This window comes from Cryptomeria japonica, chromosome 2 (genome assembly GCF_030272615.1).
Source record: "Cryptomeria japonica chromosome 2, Sugi_1.0, whole genome shotgun sequence".
Taxonomy (NCBI): Eukaryota; Viridiplantae; Streptophyta; class Pinopsida; order Cupressales; family Cupressaceae; genus Cryptomeria; species Cryptomeria japonica.
The window spans coordinates 263183057-263199491 of NC_081406.1; the positions used below are offsets into that span (position 1 = coordinate 263183057).

The 16435-nt window shown below is 35.0% G+C and overlaps 1 protein-coding gene across 1 annotated transcript in view; it reads left to right on the plus strand.

Moving 5' to 3' along the window:
- LOC131056066 (uncharacterized) overlaps positions 1-16435 on the plus strand; it is a 252670-nt gene that overhangs the window by 223802 nt on the left and 12433 nt on the right. Inside the window, exons 13-15 of the mRNA XM_057990398.2 lie at positions 3823-3885; positions 4057-4319; positions 4404-4533. Of these exons, the coding sequence (XP_057846381.1) occupies positions 3823-3885; positions 4057-4319; positions 4404-4533 (456 nt within the window). The remainder of the gene's footprint in view (positions 1-3822; positions 3886-4056; positions 4320-4403; positions 4534-16435) is intronic.

The following is a 16435-nucleotide window of genomic DNA, read 5'->3' on the forward strand; positions in this document are numbered from 1 at the left end:
TTATAAATATATTCAGTATTTAGGATATTAAAATTATAATTTTAAATATTAAAATAAATTATCAACATTATTTAAATTTTTAGTATGTTAGAATTTAATTTTTTTAAATATTCAATTTATATAATTATTATTAGCATATTTAATTATATTTGACTTAAACTTTTAAATGCATTTATATTTTAATATTTTTAAATTTATGTAAAGCAAACTTAATCACAATTTTTTTTTCTAAATTTTTTACCCTTGTCAAATTTCATCCAAATTTTATTGTTGCCAAACATGAAACGAACTTGAACCTTGCGACTTAGAGATAAGGGATATTAAACAAACCCCAACATAGGAGCTTTACATTATCTATGACATTTTTGTGATGACAACTTGTTGCACTTAATGCAATTAGTGATTACATTTTCAGATATCATTATATTTTGAAATTTTGTATAAATTATTAAATTATATTTAAAAGAAAGAATTGGCATCTCCAAGTACCCTCGTCTCCTCGTTTGAAAAAATAGTCGTACCGGTACTGATACCAGTCTCCAAGTACCCTTGTCTCTATGCAACCTTGTTTTTTGCATGTATATATATTATATATACAGCCATACTCAAACGTACCATACTCAAGAAAAAAAATTGTCTTACAAGTGTACAAAAATCTTGTACTCATATTTGACTCTGTACTACAACCAAAAACCGCAAAGTTGATTTGTGAACAATTAGCCAAGTTTTCAAATTGTCTTGAAGTCTAATTGGTAAATATGGGAGATCTCCAAAGTTTTCCAAGAACTTTGCAGAGTTGTTCATGGCAATGAGTTTGGTTGGTCTTGGTGACCTTCATGTTGCTTTTGAAATTGATTTCCAACCTTTTGGGAGCTCTTTAAAATTCTTGGAAATGTTTGCTACTTTTAGAAGTTCCCTCAGTTCCCTCTATTCACCATCCTAAGTCATGTTGGTATGGTCAGAATCATTTTGATACTTTTTGAACTTGGGCAAATAATTGAGTTATTAAATAATTAATTCACTTAAGTTGTGGAATGTTGAAATATTAAAAAAGACAACTTAGTGTAATAACTTGGTTAAAAGGTATTAAACAATGTTTCAATTTGGAACATTGCAAAAAGGATTTTTTAACAAGGAAAAAGGGATCATTATAATTTGTTATTAATTTTTTCCTCCAAGAAAGTTATAAAAGGAGGTTGAGAGATGATTTGGAAGGTTAGCTATGATTTTTTTAATTTTTTGTTGTTGGAGAGAACATAATCTCTTCCAAAATTTCTTGAGGATGAAAAGTCTCCTGGAATTGCCAGTTTTGGGGATGGAACCCCCCTAGCTGGTTGGAGTGGTTTCATATAGAGATCACTGGTGAGTTGTCGAGTGATGATTTAGTTTTTGATTGCATTGATGAAATTTTTTCATGTGTTTTGAGTTACTAATCTTCTTGTTGTTGTGAAGAGCTTTGTTGAAGTTTTTGATGAGATTGATGGGTGATTTGAAGGAATTTATTGTTGTTGGGTTGTACCCTTCCTAATACAAGTTGTACACCTTCATATTGTTTGTTCTTTTCTGATAGAATTTTTGAGTATTTGGTTTTGTTTATACGCTGTATTGGATGCCATTCATCATCTTTGTAGGCTGTAGAATCCAGGAAAGGGCGAATTAGTGATATAAGAGGGTCATACTGGGATTGTTTCGGGATGCCCCTTGGTTTGGGGACAACTTGGGGATTTTGGGATGTCCAAGGGACCCCAAAGGAGTCTCCCAACCATCCCATTGACTTAATAAAAAAGTAAATATTTTAAAAATTGAAGTCTTTTCGATTTGCATACCACAAACCCTAACCCTAATGGTCTATGGGCTCTACCCAAATCCTAAGCACGCACAAAAATTTTATAAATAGGCATCTAACTTCTAAGCCTCGTTTCAAGTCACCCCTAAGTTTAAGAATTAATAACGACTTAGTGTTGCAAAACATAAGTGATAAATTGTGAAAATGACATTCACCATGAAGGTTTGTGTGGTTTCAAGCACTACCCCTTGACCCTACTAGAGGCTCTACCCCCAAACTCCACAAGGGGTGCTGCCCCTTGACCTCATTAGGGGTTCTACCCCTAGACCCCCATGAGGGCCACTAGCCTTAAATTTCTGCTATGGATTTGCCCCCAAACCTCCACCCACCATTATTAATGTTCAATGCATTCATGTTTAGTAGTTTAAACTCTATTTAGTATGCCAAAGTTTCATTTGCAATTTTTGTACTTATCCTTTACATTTTCAATAATTAATTTTTCAAGTACTATATGTATTTTCACCACCCCCTTGCTGCCCCACCATCCCCAAACTTAGGCCCTTGGACTCCCATCGCCCACCCCCTTGTCAAGAAAATTTGTGGAACATAACCTATTATTTAAATTTGACATACATCTATCCATCTCATATCACATTGCATCGTTTAAACAATCACATCTCATTTCAAATTCAGATTGCATTTGAATTACACTAATTTAAAATTTTAACATGAAACACTATCACATGTAAAATTGAACTTTTCTTCTAAGATAAATCTAGCTTGATGATAAGTATCACATACTGATCAAAATCATTATACGAATCTTGATGATCTTAAATATCCTGTCACATTAGCATATTAAATAAACATTTAAAATTGAGGTTATAACTTAGCTAAAACAGCACTGCCCCTAGTAAACACCATATCAAATTAAAATGACTATCTACCAATATGGAAAGATCCAACATGGCAAGCATCATGAATCATCAAAACAAAGAAGTGAATACTACAAGCATCATCATGTAGCAGAATATCACCAACAGGATTGGACCAAATACGGGAGTACAACAGGGGTCACAAAATGTGAAAATCCAACAAGGGCTAAGACACTATCAGGAAACCCACAAATTCATATCAAGAAGTACCAGCTAATCTATGCAAGTATTCAAATTTCAGAATAACACCCACCACATACACACATCATAATCCAAAAGACACCAGTAACACAGGCCAGAATTGTTTAACACAAACAATCAACAACTGGCAGCAATCAATCCATCAGATCCACGAGTTACCAAGATCACAAACAAATGCAAATTGGTTGCAAGAGGACCTTTGGAGCTCTGTGTATCATTTCATGAGTAATTGGAAGAAGATATTCTTTTTTCTTTAAACTTCTAGAAGCAATTATTTGTCATCAAGTGATATCTGGAAATATATTTATACAAGATTTCCCTTTTGAGATTTGATGCCCCTTTGATGTTATATTGGTGACTTGATCCCCTTATAAATTTGATAATGTTTTCATGGGGTTTACGAAGAATCTTGGTCGTGATTGATCACAAATCTCCTTGAACTAAAGCCTGATCAGAGGTATAACCAGCTATATAGAAGAGATTTCTATAGTTTTTTATTTCTTAAAATATCTGCATCTTTACTGCCTGCTATGTAACAGAAGATGTTCATAATCATCAATAGAATAATATTAAGTGTATAAACTATGGGCTGTGTTCTTAATAATGCATTGTTGTCACACACTGGTAGATTGTTTAATTTTGAGTTGTTAAAATTATCATCTTTTTCTACAATTTCAACCGATATGAGAGAAGCTTGAACTTCAAGGTTTAAACTGTTCTGCACTTGTGCTTGCACTCTTCAACCCTTCATTCATAGTCTAAAATATGACTGAGAAATAAGTACATCTCTGGGAACTCTAAGGCAGAGATGAAAATGTTTGATTATATTTATAATTGTTTAGCATTTTCCACTATTTGTTCACCCAGTAATTGGTATCAATGTTGATTTTCTTAATGCAGTCTCTTCACACTGCAGTAAAGGGACCTGATGGATCACCTTTGGAAGTACAGGTCCGCACACAGGTTTGTTATCTTTCCTATATGAGATGGTATGGGCTTTGGCTATTACCATGGCTTTAACAGTATTATGTCTATGAATCTTTTCACATGCATCTTTGAATTTGTAGAATTTAGTATTTACTATCTAATACATTTGGAATCAAGTTAATACTAATTTTTACATGATATGTCAAGTGTATGCATGAATCTGCGGAATATGGACATGCGGCACACTGGCTTTATAAAGAAGCTCGAAATGCAGGAAGATCCATCTCCTTCCCAGGTAATGCTAATAATTTTGCCCTTCCAGAGGGAGATGATATCATAGGAAAAAGTACCAATCAAGAAACAGAGAAAGATGCTGATAAGGAAGGGTATCTAAGTATCAACTCTATAAGAGTAGGCCATCCTGTTCTCAGAGTTGAAGACAGTCGTTTACTTGCTGCAGTAGTTGTGAGGTATAGAATTTTGAAGGAAAATAATCTTTTGTGCTATCTATTTTTGGAATGTTCTTTACACTAACAGTTTCATTAAATGATCAGAGTAGATGATGGTGGAAAAGAACTACTTGTAGCCGTGAGTTTTGCTCTTGCTGCTTCTGAAGCTGTGGCGGCAGGCAGGTTGAGCAATCAGACAAAGCGATGGGAAGCTTATGCAAAGCTTTACAAAAAGGTTAACATTTTTATCTTTTTTTTCACCATATCCAATCCATCTATGTATTTGACTTAATTTTTTTTTATAGAATTCTATCTACTTTCAAAGCTAGATTAAAATAAATTATTGGTTGAGATATTTCTCCTTTACTTTTTCTTCTTGTTTTTGTAAAAAGTTTGCAGGAAAAATATAAAGGTTGAGAATTGATCCATTTTTTTTTCAATAATCACATGCATATTTATTTATTTATAGCTTTTCTCTTTCTTTTGAAAGCTTTTCCTAAAAAATGGAGTGGTTCTTTTGTCCACTCTGTTGATGCATTTTTTATGACATCTCGATCATAGAATAAAATACCAAGTATTATATCCTCTCTTGAACAAGGAAACCTCAAATGCTAAGCAATGTGATCAAATAAGGCAACCCCAAGGTTTACAATGTGAACAATGCAACTTTATGATGGATAGACTTGTTGGAACCGTCAAAATTTGCCTGAGATTTTGCCTGATAATTGTCCATGTTCCCCCCTTTGATGTGTTAGGGTTGTGCAATTTTTGTCTATGTAATGTCCCCTACTAGGTATATGCCTGTTTAGCAACAATTACCTAATTTCAATACATTCATAGCTCAAATTGATTTTCTTAACTAGGAGACAATTTCTATCTAAACTTAATAATAGTAAATCTGAATCAAATACTCATCATAATGCTTAATTAATTATTCATAATTTCATAGATCAGAGATAGGGCTTGAAGCTTACCTTATATTTGGAGAGTGGAGACTCAAATAAGATAACCTACACCAACAAGGCACACACCTACAAACATATTCATTCTTAACTAGTTATAAACTTATAATCTATTCTGCTGTCACAACAGAGAGGGAGAGAGTATATGAGGCATGAAAGGATTGCTTGGATCCGTTGTCTACCAAGCCCAAGGAATGGTTGCTTCTAACCTCCTTGCTAGACTTGGTGGCCCGTATTGCTGCCCTTTCAAGCTTTTATACCGTTACACACATCTCCATCTTGGTGAGATTGGCATGGGAGGAGTAACTCGTTCCTTGACTCCATGGGTTCTTATGACCACATGTGATCCCCTCGTCACCACTGGAATACTCTCCCATCCTTCTCACACATGATGGTCTTAACAAACACTGTTTCTAATGAATTACTTTATGCTGATTGTATAATGCCTATTGTAAGATTTAATGAATTTTCAGTACAGCAGTGACTTTGATATAAACTGACAATACAGATTTTCTGGCATTCCATAATATTATTTGTGCAGCCTCTAATGTAATTAGACATTATCAAAGACTGATAGGAAACCCTCTATAATCATGACGTATGTAATACAAGACATATGTTGACTAACCAATCGATAATAATGGATGGCTGACCTTTCACGGTGATTGCTGATTGTTTTCTATTACTGGCAATAGTCTCCGCCTTCTATATTCCTTCTGATTACTTACTTCTTACTGTATTAACTTAAGAGTTCTTTCTGATTTACATTCTAATATTATTATTTGTCTGGTAAAACATTATATATATATGTAAAGTATGACTGCCATACATATTGTAGTTTATCTTAATATTACTATTAAATTGCAGTTTATATCATAGAAGCAACAATCTGGAAAAAAACGCGATTATACCCGATTAATCGTTGATCGGGTGTCTAGCTGATTAATTCCCCCCAAAAATCGCGTTTTAATCAGTCAACGCGGTCAACGATTTTTTCGGGTATAATCGGCAAAAAAACAAACATATTAGACGCGATTAATCGGTAAAAATCGCCAGCGCAGAATAATAACCCACAAAAACCCTAAAAATCCTTGCGAAAACCCTAAATACGCCGCGAAATGTTAGAAGATGTGAGAATTTTTATAAATACGTGGAAGTTGTTTGTAAATTAACAACGGAAGCCACTGCGGGGTCACGTAATAGCTTGATTAGAAGAGAAGACGGAAGCCATTGCGGGGTTGCGAAATAGCTCGACGGGAAGAGAAGAGGCACAGGAGCTCGACGAGAACGGGAAGAGGTCTTCCGCCATTGTCAGGTTTTTACACGAATTTTTTAATATTGAATGACATCCAAAGTTTTATGTGATTTTCTGTATTTTTTATGTGATTTGCCAAAAATATACAGAAATAAATATTAATAGATTATTAATTTTCCTATATTAATTTTATGTATTTTATAGAAAATTAATACAAAAAATAGAGTATTTATATGCAGAAAAATAGACTATATTAAATAGAATTTTTTTATGTGATTTTCTGTATTAATAGAGTATTAATTTTATGTATTTTATAGAAAACTAATTAAAAAAACTGAGTATTTTTCTGTATATTTCTTTATTTAATATAGTATTAATTTTTCTTTATAATTTTTTTGTATTAATTTTCTATATTAATGGCTGTATACAGAAGTAATTATATATTTTTTGTATTAGTATAGAATCATAGATTAATGCAGAAAATATATACTCTATTTTCTGTATAAATTTATACAGAAAATGTAGCCACTATAAAAAATTTATACAGAAAATGTAGCCACTGTAATTTATACAGTGGCTATATTTTCTGTATAAATTTTTATAGAAAATAAAGTATATATAGGAAATTTATACATAAAATATTTTTAAAAAATTTATGTATATGTTTTTGTATATATATTTTTGCTCTATTTTCTATATAATAAAAATCATATTAAACTCCATTTTCTTTATGAATTTATACAGTTTAAATTGTACAGAAAATAGAGATATATTTTTTATAAAATTGGGTAGACTACCACAGAAACCCTACCGCTCAACCATATCACTTAAGAATTTCCTTGTTTTAGTTTTTTGTGATAGAAAACAATTCATAAGTGAAGGAACAATTAGGATTCATAATACATTTGGCAGTTACTATACTTAAGCCCCAATCCTTATTTCCTAATCATCAATCCTGACAAAGGATGGGGAATTACTTGTCATAGGGCGTTTAGGAACCAATCTACTTAACATGCTTATGAAATTGTGTCTTTATTATGACTTGTGACAATATGAAGTCTTAGCTTTGCCCAACTAATATTCTATTTGATCTTGATTTTGATATAACTTTGCATGGCATCCTCCTCCAATAGTCATTTTACTCTTCTTAACACTACTCTTACATCTACCTTACATATCATTGATTCTTAAAGTGTCAAAGGTCTAATATAGGTGCCCATATAATTGTGTGTGACTTCTACTATTAGTTCTTTGTCTTGATGTCGTAAATTTATGAATTAATGTCACAATTGTTTGTGGTCATCTACTAGATTATGTATTGAGCAATGATTGAAGTATACCATTGGTGTAAACTTGAAATTCAATTACATTTAGGTTTCCAATTTCCCATGTCAATGTAATTAAAATGCAATTATTATACACAGGCCCAACCCTAGATCCCTCAAAAGTTTAAGACTGAGCGTAATGTTTTTACAGATCTGATTCTTGATCAAAATGCCACGTCAAAAAGACTTTACGTGGACACATTGCACAGCAGTTCCTGGTAGCACGAAGGTTAAGTGCAATTGGTGTCTAGAAGAGATCAGTGGTGGAATTTATCATTTCAAATGGCATTTGTCCAAAGAACAAGGAAATAACACCGTGATATGCAAAGCATGCCCTGCAAATGTCTCGTATCAGGCAAAGCAATCTCTTGACGGGATTGCTGAGAGTAGGGCCAAAAAGGCAAGAATTGGGGTTGAACTAGGTTCTAGTTCTGCAGATCCCAGGACAAAGCATTTGGGTGAGGAGGATGGTGAAGATGGGAGTTTCAGGGAATGTGGGTCAACTCCTAATTCTATAGCACGTGGACCAAACACAAGTGGAGGAAACATTAATACTTTCTTCCAACCTCGTACTACACCAGGATCACAAATCACTTTGGAGAGTAGAGGATGGAGGAAAACTGTCACTGAACAAGCAAAGAAGGCAATTGGTAATTTTTGGTACTCCTCTCACATGGCATTCCATGCTTTGAGAAATCCATATTGGCAACCCATGGTAGATGCTATTGCAGCTGTAGGACCTGGGTTTCAAGCCCCATCTTATGAGTCATTGAAGGTTGGTATGTTGAAAGATGCAGTAGACGATGTTCAAGATGTTGTTAAACAACATCGGTTACGGTGGGCTAGAACTGGTTGCAGTATCATGTCAAATGGTTGGACAAATAGAAGGATCCGAACTCTCATTAACTTCCTTGTCTCTTGTGAGATTGGCACTGTTTTTCTAAAATCTATGGATGCATCTCATATGATGAAATCCACAAATGCATTGTTTAAGATGTATGACGTGGTAGTTATGGATGTAGGGCCACAAAATGTGGTTCAGTTTATCATAGACAATGCTGCTGCTCGTGTTGCTGTAGGGAGACTTCTGACAGATAAATACCCTTCTGTGTTTTTTACACCATGTGCAGCACATTGCCTTGATCTAACCGTAGAGGACATTGGAAAAATAGAATGGGTTAAGGCAGCCTTTCAGAAGGCTCACAAGGTTACCAAATTTGTTTATAATCACACGAAGGTTTTGGCTATAATGTGCTCTTTCACAGGAGGCAAGGAGCTAGTTTGACCAGGGGTGACAAGATTTGCAACATATTTCCTTGTATTACAAACATTATGTGAACAGAAAGGTAATTTGAGGCGAATGTTTGTTTCAGCTGAGTGGATGGAGTCTGGCTTCACAACTCAAGCAAATGGCATAGCAATGGCAAAGTATATGTATTCTACCACCTTTTGGGAATCAATTGAGCAGATTGTAGAATTTTCAGAGCCTTTAGTAAAAGTCTTGAGACTAGTGGATGGGGAAAAACCCCCCATGGGATGTGTATGAGGCCATGGATAGGGCCAAGGAGGTGATAAGGAGTAAGCTGGAAAATAACAGGGATGGGTATATGCCATTGTGGGACATAATTGATAGGAGATGGGATGGATAGATGCACACTCGTCTCCATGCTGCAGGATACTTTCTCAATCCTTTGTTATTCTATAAGACTGACTGCTTGGAAATTGATGCTGAGATCAAACAAGGATTTTTCAAGTGCTTGGAAAAAATGTTTCCTGACGGAAAAATTTGATGCGGCTATGGTAGAGTTGGAAGTGTACAAGCATGCTAACGGTTTTCTCTCTTCTAGGGCTGCTATACAAAGCAGAAAGACTATTCAACCAGGTAGACTATAAACTTTTAAGAATCTCTTTATTTTGCCAGCATGCTCATTAAGCTCATTAAGATTATAAGATATTATTAGTCTTACAATATCATCTCCATCTGATGTGTTTTTCAGCTGCATGGTGGGCTTCTTTTGGAGATGAAATACCAAATTTAAGGTGGATGGCAATGCGCATTTTGAGCCAACCGTGCAGCTCATCATCTTGTGAGCATAATTGGAGTGTTTTTGAACACATGCATTCCAAAAAACGCAACCGCCTATCACAACAACGGCTGAATGACTTGGTATTTGTTCATCACAACCTTCGCTTGAAGATAAGGAAAGCTCAAGGTGAGAATATTAAAATATAATTGCAGTTTTTGAAATTCTATTCACTATTCACTATTCATTGTGTTTTTCACTTGTAAGGGAAACACTAATTTCTACATGGGCAAAATCAGGAACTATTGAGGATGGCTTGCCAATTGACCTCGATGAGATATATCCAGAGTGTGAGTTGATTGCTGCTGAAGATGTTGATGATGATGATGGTGATGTTTATGATGATGATGTTTATGATGATGATGATGTTGTTGCTGATTGTCCACTTGAGACTGACGATTTTGATATCATGAGGCAAGCCAACTTTGCTCCCCAATGGATTGATCGAATTAGGACAGGCTCTCACCCAAGAGCTTCATCATTAGAGCCTCCTGCCCTCTAGCATGTCATTGCCTAAATTTGATATTTTGGAATTTTGTGCTTAGTTTACAAGTTGACTTTGTTCAAAGTCACAAACTATATTGTAATTGACATTTTGACATCTATCACCATCTAGATATTATTTATGGTGTAGTATATTTTGTGCAACGTAATTGGTGATATGAACATAAACAACGGAAATCTATTTCCTGCAATTCATGTGTTCAAGTGTCTATTTTATTTGCCTACAATATCTCTATGCTATGGAAATACCTTAATATATATAAAAAAAGTAGTTTTTGATTGTTTTTCTACAATTTTTTACGTTTTTTTGTAAATCCGATTTTTTCCCGATTTTTTGAAAAAATCATATACTTTTGATTTGCCGATTAATTCCCCAAACGATTTTTGCTTCCTTGGTTTATATTACTATTAAATTCTGCATAAGAACATCATTAGGCTTCATATATTCAGCATACATATTAAACATATTGCCATGCACACCACCAAGAACAAGGATGTTAGTGCCTGTAACTTATAACAGTTCTGATCTGATCTGATCAATGGTGAGTCACTGAGTTACTGAAGAGGACTGGTGTTGTGTCCTCCGATTGAGTGCTGATTCCTTGATGATTTACTCTGCCTTTTTGGTTCTATATTTATTGCTCCATGATGCCGATATTCTGCTTCACTGTTCTTATATTCTTCCCTTCATATCTCCTTCCCCTTAATACGCATTGAACATAACTAATATCAAGAGTTATGTCCCTTCAATGGGACGGTTTTCTCCTACAGCCACATCCTTTACCAAATAACATTAATTTATATACTTAGCATTCCTTTCCTTTAATCGCACCTTCCTAGTAAACCAATTACCAATCGGTTGCTACAAACTAATCGCACCATTTGGTTTGTTCTCATTCCTTTCTGATGTGGCAACCTCGTATTTCTGACTTGTATCATCGATGTTGCTTGACTTTGATATGTCTTAGTTTATTAAATAATTGCTGCCTTGCCCTCATAAATTAATCCATATTTTAATCGCTGCAGTTCTAATAAGTCAACCATGAAGTTGGCTTATATTCCAATAATAGATGCCAAGATGGATTAAGTGAATGTCAAATCATTGATTGAATTCTTGACTTGATGTGTAACAGAATACAACCTTACCTTTTCTCTCACTGTTTTCATTACTATGTATTCAGCCAGCATTGAGACTTAAGTCTCTTCCTATTCATTTGTTCGGATTTGGGGACATGACAGTCTAAGTATCAAATGTAATGTCCCCTTTTCCTCAATGACCACATGAGAGTTGATTAGCCTATTTCACATCATTCCGATAGGCTAATTAGGAGATATAAGGGATGATATGCTGGTCACATCATTAATTTCTATTGGTGGAAAAATAAAAGGTGGAATATTATTTTATGGGATATCATATTATTATTTGGTGAGAAAAGTTAATTTATGTTATAAAATAAAATTATAAAAGTAAAGTGACCTTATTTATAAAAATGATAATAAAGTCATAAAGTGACTTTATAAGAAGTAAATAAAATAAAGTGATTTTTAATCCTACATTGCGAGTAGAAGTTCACCAACGGTTTGGGAAGTCTTTATAAAGGAGCCTCGTCCTTCTCCAAAGGGGACATTATGTGATTGTTTGATACTTGATATTTCTCCTTAGTTGCTGGTGTGACAGTGACAGCCATTTCTGAGGACGAAACCCCTTGGAGATTTGTAGGTTGGACGGAAACCCAACTCTACTTGTGAGGTGGATTCATTTAGAGTTCATCATTGAGCTTATTTACAAAATTTTGAGCAAATTTGTGGAAGTTCCAGCGAGGGATTGGACACAATAATGGAGCCATGTTGTAGGTTGAAGGTTATATGAATTTATATGATATTTCTAGCTTCGGCGACCTTTGTAGGGCATGTTGGAAATGATTGCAAAATTGGGTATGTGTTGCATGTATTGTTTGTAAATTTTTGAGTAATTGCAGCATCAAATGCTATTGTAATAAGTGCCAAAATTTACCATCCCAATATTAATATACAAGGGTCTACATTTCCATTGTCAAAATTCTGTTATTTTCATTTATTGCACGTTCTTATCGTTGCATGCACAAGAATATTCAAGATATGAAATAAACACCAAGCATATATCTAAACAAATTCATAAATTCCATCAAAATTCAGACAATAGGATATTTCAGTGGTATCAGAGTTGGTGATCTTGCCAACCTGTTAGGGTTTCAGCAGTGCATGTCAGATTTTGCAATTGCATGTGTGTCGAATGTTATTTATGGCGATTTGGTGAATACCTAGATGATTGCATGTCAATTTAGGAGCAATTTATGAAGAGGTTTACCATTGCATGTTATTTCTTAGCAGTACTGGTTAGTGGATTTGTGTTGCATGTTGATTCTGTGTGTTGGATGTTTGTGGGTTTTGTTACATGTCACTAGGAATGATTAATTCAGCATAGTTTCTTGTCATCTTTTGGGTACAAATTCAGTTTGAAATCAGTTTTTTCAGCCAGATACAACAAGTTTATAAAAGGTCACAACAATGGGTAGAATTATAGATGGAAGATTGCCATTTACTTTCCTTCTGAAATCAATGTCACATACAACAATTGTAAAAAAGGTTACAACAATGGATAAAGGTGGTACAAGTTCATCAAGGAAGGATAGAAGGGATACTATAAGTCCATAAAGAAATGATCGACATATGGACGAGTTTATGAATGGTATGAAGGACTTCTTTCAAGCATTTCAAAAATATCAATCGGATATGTTATTATTGTTAGAGAAATTGCTTTTGGAAGAAGCTAAGAAGATGGATAAGAGGCATAACAATGATGAACACATTGAAGTCACTAATGATGAGCATATAGATCATTCAAATGCTGAAAATTCATTTGAATAAGAGGCACAGGAGCAATCCATTGAGGATTGGTAGGTGTGGTTTGATAAACACGTGATAGAAGATGGAGATGTTGATCACCCGCAATCTGATTTCATGACAGCAAGTAAAGAAGAGCATAAGGTAATAAATCTAACTCATGGTAATGCTGATGACAACTTGTTTGTGCATGAGTTGGATGGGAGAGTTGTTGAGGAAAGAGCTATAGACCAATCAAAAAACCAAGTTGCAAGAATGTTTGACAGAGGACAAATGGCTGAGGGATGGAAGACACTTTTCAAGTGGATGCTTCATGGGAAAGATCATCTTGTGCTTTGACATCATATCATGAGAAGGATAGTTCCTTGTTTGAGTTTGATGCTGCCCCAAAATCAGAAAGTTCTAATTTGTTGATTAAGAACAATGATTCTTTGATGAAGCTTGATGCTACCCTAGACATAGAAGAACCTGATTTTCTCTTTGACAGTACTTCCTTGATTGGGTCTGGTGCTACCATAAGCTTGGGAAGATCTGATTTCTTGTTTGGGAAAGATGATCAGATCATTGTCAGCGATTGCTTCATTGATTTTGACACTGTCCTAAACTCAAAATACTCTAATTTTCTGATTATTGATAGCAGCATTTCAGTTAGGGCAGTTGGCATCCATGAAGTAGATGGTTTCCAGTGGAAGTGCAGTGGCACACCTATCATCATGACAGGGGTTCAAGGCAACTTTGAAGTTTTTCATTTTCAGCTAGAGCCATTTCTTGAAGTAGCATTCGGTAAGGAATCTTTCACCATGAAGGAAGGAGTGTCTAGAAACACTAAGGTTGTGCATGACTTCAATTTTAATTTGTTGTTTGGCAATCACAATCTCTTTCCCTTGCATAACCATGAGATTGCTGCCACTTCACATGAGGATGATGGTACTCACACTTTGTGCAAAAGAATGCATGGAAAAAGGAATATCTGTTTGCATCAGGAGGCATGCATGATCGACCTTCAAGATAAGAGACATCTTCTTGGAAAGTGTGAGTTGCAGATAAGTCGTGAGATTTTAGATGGGTATGATTGCATGAGGAATTGGGGGATTGGCATCAAGGATGTTTGATACTTTTCTTAAGTGGGAGTTTGACGAGTTGCTCCACAACTCAAGGCATGGTGAAATTTATATCAGAGTAGCGCAGCGGATTGGTGGAGCAGTGCTCTTGAGGTTGATATGGGATCTAGGCATTTGGTTTCAGCATGCAGGTGCAAATTGCTTGAGGGAAAGCAATCTTCGGGAAGGGAGGACTGTAATGTCCCCTTTTCCTCAATGACCACATGAGAGTTGATTAGCCTATTTCATGTCATTCTGATAGGCTAATTAGGAGATATAAGGGATGATATGCTGGTCACATCATTAATTTCTATTGGTGGAGAAATAAAAGGCAGAATATTATTTTATGGGATATCATATTATTATTTGGTGAGAAAAGTTACTTTAATTTATAAAATAAAATTATAAAAGTAAAGTGACTTTATTTATAAAAATGATAATAAAGTCATAAAGTGACTTTATAAGGAGTAAATAAAATAAAGTGATTTTTAATCCCACATTGAGAGTAGAAGTTCACCAACGGTTTGGGAAGTCTTTATAAAGGAGACTCGTCCTTCTCCAAAGGGGACATATGTGATTATTTGATACTTGATATTTCTCCTTAGTTGCTGGTGTGACAGTGACAGCCATTTCTAAGGACAAAACCCCTTGGAGATTTGTAGGTTGGACAGAAACCCAACTCTACTTGTGAGGTGGATTCATTCAGAGTTCATCATTGAGCTTATTTGCAAAATTTTGACCAAATTTGTGGAAGTTCCAGCCAGGGTTTGGACACAATAATGGAGCCATGTTGTAGGTTGAAGGTTATATGAATTTATATGATATTTCTAGCTCGGGCAACCTTTTGAAGGGCATGTTGGAAATGATTGCAGAATTGGGTATGTGTTGCATGTATTGTTTTTAAAAAATTTAGTAATTGCAGCATCAAATGCTATTGTAAAAGTGCCAAAATTAACCATCCCAATATGAATATACAAGGGTTTACGTTTCCATTGTCAAAATTCTGTTATTTTCATTTATTGCATGTTCTTATCGTTGCATGCACAAGAATATTCAAGATATGAAATAAACACCAAGCATATATCTAAAAAAATTCATAAATTCCATCAAAATTCAGACAATAGGATATTTCATCAAAGTCTGAGCTCCTAGTTGTTTTTCGTTAATTTTTGTTATATTCTCTCAGTGACCTATTGAGAAGGTCATTTGTGCCTTAGTTAGACCTTGAGCCCATTATGATGTTGTTCGACCAGCCCCGCAATGTTAGGATTTAGACCGTGTCACCGGCAAATAATTTTCCTTTTGCCTAATGTTTTTATCAGCTTAATATTCCCTAAGTCCTAGTCTACAACCCCCCTCACCCTTAATTAAGTCGCAACAATTGTGCACGTGTAGAATTGGATAACTTAAAGAATCATGTGCCCTACACCCCCATAGATGATAGATGAAAAATGAAAAAAGGCTTAAGACTTGCGGACTTGCGAGGTAGTAAAAAAGTAAAGAAAATTGAGTGCAAGGATTCACCCCACGCTTCCTTAGGGAAAAAAGAAAATTTGCAAGGGAACCTGCAGATATGCGGGATGGTAGAAAGTGTATGCAATCTTGTACCCCGCACTCCTGCACATAGAAAAGGAAAATTGCAATAACATCTGCAGAGATGCAGGGTGATAAGGAACAAAGGATATAAAGCACAACGACACTTACCCCGTGTCCCTGCAAATAAAAGGCAAAAAAAAATTTAAGACCTACGGATGTGCGGGGAAGACAGATGCAAAGCATTTGAGGTTAACATTGATACCTGTTGATGTGTTTTTTATGCACATGCAAACACAGAATAAAATACGGAAGTATCTTATCCTCTCTTGAACAAAGTTCCTGACTGTGGAAGATCTTGCCGAGGATCAGTCAGCATAACTCCAAGGTTCTGTTATGTAGGATCTCTACGTGTGGATAAGATCTTTGTGGTATGATGTGATTTTGCTGGAATCACAAGGGGACTTACACTTGATGACCTAAACGTCTGA